This window comes from Mastomys coucha, unplaced genomic scaffold (assembly GCF_008632895.1).
Source record: "Mastomys coucha isolate ucsf_1 unplaced genomic scaffold, UCSF_Mcou_1 pScaffold5, whole genome shotgun sequence".
NCBI classification, from domain to species: domain Eukaryota; kingdom Metazoa; phylum Chordata; class Mammalia; order Rodentia; family Muridae; genus Mastomys; species Mastomys coucha.
In genome coordinates, this window is record NW_022196911.1 from 101,801,672 (window position 1) to 101,810,290 (window position 8,619).

The 8,619-nt window shown below is 36.1% G+C and overlaps 1 protein-coding gene across 6 annotated transcripts in view; it reads left to right on the forward strand.

Annotated features, from left to right (window-relative positions):
• Tanc2 (tetratricopeptide repeat, ankyrin repeat and coiled-coil containing 2) overlaps positions 1–8,619 on the forward strand; it is a 320,134-nt gene that overhangs the window by 29,745 nt on the left and 281,770 nt on the right. For all 6 annotated transcript variants that reach the window (XM_031355012.1, XM_031355013.1, XM_031355008.1 and 3 more), the window contains exon 2: positions 3,536–3,625. In XM_031355012.1, coding sequence (XP_031210872.1) covers positions 3,559–3,625 — 67 coding nt within the window. In that variant the 5' untranslated portion in view covers positions 3,536–3,558. The remainder of the gene's footprint in view (positions 1–3,535; positions 3,626–8,619) is intronic.

Consider the following 8,619-nt stretch of genomic DNA (forward strand, 5'->3'; position numbering starts at 1 on the left):
AGTATCCTGCTTTATCACTACTCCATATTGTTTTTTTAAAGACTGGGTCTCATGGAACCTAGGGCTAGGCTGGCAGTCTTCCTGTCTCCAGTCCCTACAGTGTAGGGGTTACCACCACTCAGGGGTTTTCACAGGGATAGTCAGAGTTGACTTAGGTCCTTGTACTGTGATCTAACCCACTGAGTGATCTCTCTAGCCCATAAGATGACGTTTTAAAATTGACATATGAGACATATGGAGGAAGACTTTATATATGAATCTTATCACACAGTCCTCCCCTCCTGGAGTTAAGAAAGCTCATCTTTTGTACCTCCGTTGTGATCATTGGCTGAGAGCCTTCCACAGGACAGTAAGACATGAAACTTTCTGGGCAAGGTGATTCCATTGAGCAAAGGGCAATTCTCAGAAGTGAGGAGCAGCTCTAAAGCATTGACAGCACAGTTATTTAAATCTTAGTTTTAGTTAATACATGAGTAGCCACTGCTCAAAATACATGGTTAATAGCTCTGTTTGTTTGTCTTGGTGTGGGGGGGATGTTTTAGACAGGGTCTCACTACGTAGCTCTGGTTGACCTGGAACTCACAGAGATCTACTTGACTCTGCCTTGTGTGGTGGGATTAAAGCCATGCCCAGTTCTCTGGTTAGCGGTTTTTTTTTTTTCTTTGATTGCTTTTATATCATATCTATGTCTACATGCCTTCATCAGTCTATATCATTTTTGATTCATTTCAAAGTAAAATGTTTCACTAGTATGCTCTTGCTAAATAAGCATGAAATCATTAGAGCTCAAATTTTGTTTATTTTGTTCTTTTGAGTTAAAAATTGCATATAATATGTAAGTCTGCTATAAATATTGCTGAATTGTGACATGTGCATTCACCTTTGCACCCCAGATCCCATCAGATGAAGACGATCACCAATTACAGTATTATTATAGTACTACTATTTCCAGACAAAAGAAACTTTTAGGTTGTTGTCAGCATTTTCAGTTTGCCTGTGCTTTATTTATCGTAGTGCTAAGTATGAACCTGGAACCTTATGTGTACTAGGAAGCTCTGTACCACTTATCTGCTCCCAGCCTTTTACATGTGTTTTAAAGCTATCAAGATTTTTATATTGATACTGTTTTGGAGTTCATATGTGACATGTTAACCTGTTCTGTGACTCTTCTTGTATACCTGACTTTTAAGTATTATTTTCCTGTTGGAAGAACTCCCTTTAAAAAAAAAAAAATTATTTATTATATGTAAGTACACTGTAGCTGTTTTCAGATACACCAGAAGAGGGCATCAGATCTCATTACAGATGGTTGTGAGCCACCATGTAGTTGCTGGGATTTGAACTCAGGACCTCTGGAAGAGCAGTCGGTGCTCTTACCCGCTGAGCCGTCGCTCCAGCCCCAAGAACTCCCTTTTTTGCATTTCTGCTAGTCAAATATTGTTTGCCTTTCTTTCTAAACATAATTTTTACTTTTCAAAGAATTTTAAAATCTAGATTTTTTTTTTAGCATTTATTTTTAATTGTATGAATATATGGGCGTACTTGTGAATGGTTCATGTGTTAAGGTCAGAGAACAACTTGAGGTATTGGGTTCTGTCTTTTGCCATATAAATTCCAGGAATGGAAGTTGGGTTATCAGTCTTGGGGACAAGTGCCAATAGAGGCTGAGCCATCTCCCTGCCTGAGAATAGACTTCTTAATTGCTACCTACTTTCAGTTAGAGTCTTCTTTAGTTTTAAAACAACCTTTTTCCTTAATCTTCATTAAACGACTCAGAGTTCAGTCAGACTCTTGGAAGATGTCTTCCATTGTTTCCTGCCTTCCTTCTGTTGAAAGGCATCTCTTAGTCTAGTGACTGTTGCTAGTTTTAAACATATGCCGTTTTGTTTAGTTGTTTCAGAGATTTCTTTCTGTTGTAGATGTTGTTAGTACTTTGATTTCCTTGTTTTTATTGTTTCTTTTCTTCTTCTTTTTTTAACAGACAAAGCTTCATGTATCTGATTAGTGGTTAGAAAATTCTTGCTTCTTATCAACTCAAATAAAACTTTTTCCTATGTTTTGATGCTTTGTGAATTTTCAGTTATGTGTATGCTACACCTTTTTGGTGGGTTGCATATGGTGCTCTTCTACTTTTTCCAACTTTTGTGTTATGATTTGGATATTTTCTGTTGACAAAAGTTTTTCATTTTGTGCAGTTTTCTTCATAGGATACACAAAAACATATAACATATAATACTTATAGTGTTATATATAGAAATTTTGTAGAAAAGAAGAACAAAGCTATAGGCACAGTAAGTTAGATCACAAGGGAATATAGAGACAGACTTGTTTATTTTTATATATACAAAAGAATCTTATGACTGTTCAGTACAAAGAAGAAAGGCAAGAAACAAAAAGAAGATACCTTTTTAATCTGTGTCGTTGCAACAAGTACTAGGGCATGTGATAAAAAACACAGTCAGGATTTTCTTTGACCCAGAGCAGTGTAGAGCAGAAAGGCTCTGGTTTGTGAACATAAGTACTCTTCTGATGTGGAATAATTCTGGCTTGTTAATGGAAAATCTGCAGTTTTATAATGTGTGCGTGTGTGTGTGTGTGTGTGTGTGTGTGTGTGTGTGTGTGTGTGTCTGTCTGTCTGTCTGTCTGTCTGTCTGTCTGTCTGTCTGTCTGTGTTGGGGAGGGAAGGAGAAATGGAGGAGGAAGAAGAAACAGGAAAGTTGTTCCAGAATTGGAGACTTGAATTAAATAAAGGATATATTTATCACTACCTGATTATTTCTGTGAATCTTCAGTACTAATGTTACTAGAAAATTTGAGGAGTTTATTTGTGGTTGCCATACGATACTGGGGAAATCAGGGTCTCTTATTAAGATTCTTAATCTCATTAATTTAAAAAAAAAATAGGACTCTACTCAAATGGAAGCTTGAGGATAGTTTTATTAGAGTTTAAAAGAAAACCCCCAGGGCAAGCAATCTGTAAATCTTGGTAGCTGCCTGAAGGAGGAGGATGGAGAAGAGAAGGGGAAAAAAACCATCTTGTTTGAGTCAAGCTAGTGTGGAGGTCAGTTATATGGTGAGGAGAGTGTAGTGGGAATTTTGTCTACATCACTTGTGCTCCAGCCATGAGTGGCCTCTGGCCACTTCCCCAATGGTTATGGGGTAGCAGGGGAAGATTTAGGAGTGCCTAGTCATTGAGTTTGCCAAGGCATTTTAGGAATAACTGGTGTGTGTGTGTGTGTTTTCTATTCGTGGATCTGAGATAGCTTCTGGGCAGGTGCATATGTGCAACCAGGTGGGAACACAAAGCAGTATAGACAAAACTATATGCAATGGAGGGGAACTTTAAAGAGTACCAGAAAAAGTAGACTTTGATTTTGAGTGGCATTGGAAAGAGAAAGAAAAAAAAAAAAAGAAAAAGAAAAAGGTATGGTTGTACCACACAGTTAATTGTTGGTATGCTTTTAAAATTAAACTTACAAGTATGTTGAATGGAAAAATGTCTTGTTAAACTTACTTTACCTGCTTTCTTTTGTAGTTTTATATTAAAAGAGCACAACCATGTTTCGGAATAGTCTCAAGATGCTTCTTACTGGTGGGAAATCAAGTCGGAAAAACAGATCAAGTGGTAAGTGACTACCCTACACTTACTGTGTGTGGCAGTGTCGAAGTACAGACCATCTTAAGGATCCGAACTAATGCTATCATACTTTAGAGTTTTATTAAGCAGTTTATTAAATTTAGAGGAAAAGAAGGTTTATATTTTTATAGCCTGCCATACTCTTTATTAGAAGGTAGGAACACTTAAATACTTGTCAGCAGCAGTCTGTTAAAGGAGAACTGCGAGGGAGAAGTACTTATTTCTACTTTATGGGAGAATGTTTCTGGACATCTGTTTATTAAAAACTCTAGACCTATGTTTATTTTTAAAATTCACATAGGAATTCATTATAGTTATAGATGCTCTTAGTGGAAGAAACCATTAAAAATAGGAACGGTCCCATAGATTTATACAGAAAGATATAATTAAAGGCGCCATGGTACACCCATGTAATTCCAGTGTTCTGGCTGCTGAAGCAGCAGTGTCATGAGTTTAAGGCTGGCTGGTCTTGACTACCTGGTGAGTTCTAGCTCAGGGCTGGCTTCAGGCTAAGAGCCAGTCTCAAAGAATTGAGTATTTTTATAAGTGCTAGAGTTTATGACAGTTTTGGCGGTTGTAGATATATGTGTGTTTACTTTTATTTTTAAAGGTTGGGAGAATAAATCAGATTTTTAGGTAAAAGAAAACTTTTGGAAGACGGTATTGAACAAAAATGCACTATATTTGTTGTTGTAAATGATGATAGACTTACGTATTTAGAATGTTTTCAACCTGATTTCTCTTGAGCTTATTATAAATTTATGTTGGTAGTATATTCATTATCACTCATTTCAAATGTTGTAATTTACATCGTAACTTCTTGAACTTTAGATATTTACATTTACTAATTTCCAAGTACTTGTTGGTTTTCTGGTTAATGTTATTTTGAGTGACACTTCTATATCAACTAAAGGAAAACATCTTTTATTTTACTGGCATCAGTGATTGTGGCCGCAGTTTTTTTTTTTTTTCCAGCTCTTTGATAGACACTGGCTGGACACTTTTCTTTCAGTTAAACTAACATGACCAGGAGGAAGCACAGGACCCATGGGGTCTTGGTCCCACAAGCTACCTTCCACTTTGGTGTATTCCTAGGTTACCCTCAACTTCTTTCTGATTTGTCTACCTACTGGAGTTTCCTAGAACTTCTCAAGTTTATTTGCTAGAACAGCTCATAGATAAGATAATTATCTAGATGTTCTCATAATCATGAATGTTACCTGACTATTTGTAGCATTTGAGTTAATGAATAAACTGTTTTCCCTGACTTGCTCTTGACTCCACCTGTTTTTGAGAAGGGATCTGTACTAAAGATTAAAGTCAGGGCCTTATATGTGCTAGCCAAGCACTCTACCATTAAGCTGTGTTTCCAGCTCAAGTTTTATAAAGAACTACTAGAATTTAGTTTGGCGGGACCTGACCTGTCCTAATTTCTCTACATTATGCTCTATAAGTCTTATTCAAAAAGTTACAAGTCAGTCTTTATAATAGCTTGTATTTTCTCCATAATTATGACATTGACCTTGTCTGGAATAGACTTGCCTTTTATATTTGAACCACTTAAAAAATTCTCTTCGACCATCAAAGTTGTGCTTATATTTCACTCTGGCTTACAGTGATCATTCTTTTGCCTTCTCTACTAGAGTGTTTATTACCTGTCTTCCCAATGTGAAATTAAATGAAATAATTTCTATTGCTTATGAGTTTGCAGAAATGCTTCCCTACTATAGTTTAATTATCCCAAGGATCAGAAATGCACACTTGCTTCCTGTTAATCCTGCAATAGTTCATACTGTCTCTGTTTTTACTTACTAATCTATAAGGGAATTACATTGGAAGAGAATGTAAAGAAATCATGTGTTTAGTGAAGCATGTGTTGGGTAATCATTATCTTACATTCACAAATGTCCTGTGTGTCACAAAGAAGGACAACTTTGACATGTATAACCTCAGCTCATTTTTTGCAGCAACTTCCACTCCATTTTATGGGTGAGAGGTGGAAACTTTAGCTTAACATATAGCTAGCTGACCTGGGGATAAATGTAGCTCAGTGATAGTGTGGTTAGCACACAGGTGAAATATACAGTCTTTAAATTAGAAACCAATGTTGTGTTGATTAGAAGCTCATGGTGTTCTGTGTTTAAGATATGATATTAATTGCCTTTGACTTCATTTCCTATAACTCTCTTTGCTTCCTTTCATTCTGTTTCAGCCTTTTCCCCCTTTGTCTTTTGTGCTTGCTGTTCCTTATGATAGTTAGGCCCCTTCCTTCCTTCAGGCCATATCTCATATGCCATCTTCTCATTGAGGTCTTTGCTGACCATTAGATCTAACCCTATCCCCTTAAACATTCCTCTTTAACATTGGCCTTTCTCTTTTTGTCTCTGTAGCAGCTATTACTTTTTATCTTAAATATGTCTTATTCTTCTGCTCAGTTAATCTAAGTCTTTAGGAACATATTTCTTATGACAAATTATTTTTTCTCTCTTTGTCTTCTCAACAGGGTCTCACTATGTAGTCCTTAGTGGATTGAAACTTGCCAGTCTATAGACCAGGCTAGCTTTGAACTGCCTCCAAGTGCTGGTATTTAAAGGCATGCCTGGCCTGTTTATTCTGTTTTCAACTGTTGTGTCCTGTTTGTCACATAACTGGTGCTTAGTAATATTTGTTTTATGAGTAAATATCATTTTAAAGAAAACAACTTTTAAAATTTTTTATTGGTTATTTACATTTCAAATGTTATCACCCTTCCCAGTCTAAAACTAAAGAAAAAAAATAAAAAGAAAACTCAAAAAAAAAAAAAACAAAAAGAAAAAAAAGAAAACAACTATGTTATTATTGTATATAAACTATGATTGGTCATAGTGGCACACAACTGTAATTCAGCTATTCAGCAGGCTGAGGCAGGGGAAACGTTTAGCCCAGTATTTAGAGGCTAGCCTGGGCAGCTCATTAAGACATGTCTAGAAAGAAAGAAAAAGGATCAAGCAGTCTCACTGTTAAGAGATGATGCAAAGGCTAAAGAAGTAATCTCAGGACAGAAGAGGCAGAGGCTGCGTGGTGAGGGATATGGAGCAAGTATGGTTTCTGCGTTGTGTGGGAAGTGAGAAGAATGAGAGGAAATTACGTGAGCTGGGATTTCTGGCTGGAGACTGGCTAGTTTCTGCATGGTTTCAGGCCCATATAACATGCACAGTGCCCATCTATTCAGCGGTTAGCTGTCTAGAAACATGCACTAAGTTTTCTTTCCAGTGTAATTACCTTCATTTCCTGGGCTCATTTTAAATTTATCCTTATTATAGCAAGAGAATTACTTTTCTTTAGGACTCTAAAACTGTTTGATACTATAAGTTTTTAGTGGTACACTATAATTTTTTAGCCTAAAGATTTTTTCACTATCTGCTATTATAGTTTGTTACTTGTAGTTTGTAGTTTCCTTCTTTCCTGATGGAGAAGGAAGACAGAAGAAACTGTAGAGTTTAACTATCAATACAAGCCATTTTTGTGACCCATTTTAAAAACAGTTTAAAGGAAATGAATTTCCATCCATAGTACTTTCTTCATATCTCAGCTTTTATAAGGCTGTTGAGATTAACACAGTAATTTCTTAGTGCTGATTGAAGTTCTTTAATAAAGCTTTCATAAATGATCAATGCAAACTTATACATTATTATTTTACTTATTTTTAAGGGTTGAGTGAATTATCTTATAGCCAGTCTGGTCTCAAACTTGTATCAGGCCCAGTCTGGTCTCAAACTTGTATCAGCCCCTTTGCCTCAGTCTCTCAAGTGTTGCTGTTACATAAAGATGTACATCACCAAACTCAGCTTTTTTTTTTTTTTTAGTGTTTCAGGAACACGTTATATTAGAGTAAAACATATTCCTGTTAAAATCCAATTTACTAAGTGTGACTTAGGCAAGGTTAACTGTTTTGTCAGTTGCCAATGGTGGTACTGTTGACTGTATTGTCATTACCTGTGTCAGTTAGACTGCTTGCTTGCCACCTAATAGGTGTGATTCAGAAAGGCAGTGAGTGACCGCTAGTGACTTAGAGGACTGTTCTGTGTTGATCCTTAGCCAGAAGCAGGCAGCTGTCCCTGCTTCCCCTCACGAGGGTCGTGTCACACTGCATTTGACATAACACTGGAGCAGAGAAAGCGGTCTGATGAAGTCTGTGTGCTCCATTCCCATCATTCTAAAAAGAGAAGGCTTTGCCTGACCCTAGACATTTTATTTTTCTATTCTTGTTTGGCCCATATAAGTGGGGTAACAGTTTTCCCTAAAACTAGCAAGGGTTCCTCGATAAAAAGCAAATTTTTGAAAAAGATTAAATTAAGGCATTTAAACTGGTGTAATTGGGCATTATTGCTACATATCAGTTACTTTAAAAATGCAAGTGTAAACCCAGTGTGATGCCATATGCCTTTAACCCCAACACTCTGAGGCAGAGGCAGAGGCAGGTGGCTTTCTGTGAGTCTGAGGCCAGTTTGGTCTACACAGTGAATTCCAAGATAGCTAGAGCTACATAGTGGACCCTGTCTCAAAAAAACAAATACAAACAAACATCCAAGAATATATTAGATATACTATTTATAATTCTATATTAATTAATTTGAGCATATACAATGAATAAAAAATACTGAAGGAATAGATTCTGGTTTCTCATTTAAGAAGGGATTTAAGTAATAAGTTACACATCTGATTTTGTTTCTAATGGTCTATTTTTATACAATATTTTAAAACAGTGCTTTTACTTAAAAAAAAGTAGCTTTAATACAATAAAGTTTTCATTTGAATATATCAAGTTTTTTTTTTAAAAAAATATATAAATATTTTAAGTAAAAAAAAAAAAAAGGCCTCTTCAGTGTGAATTGGCTCTGAATTTGTCATCATCTTGCCTAATGAAAATGAAGACACAACATACCCAAACTTATGGGACACAATGAAAGCAGTCCTCAGAGGAAAACTCATAGCTTTAAGTG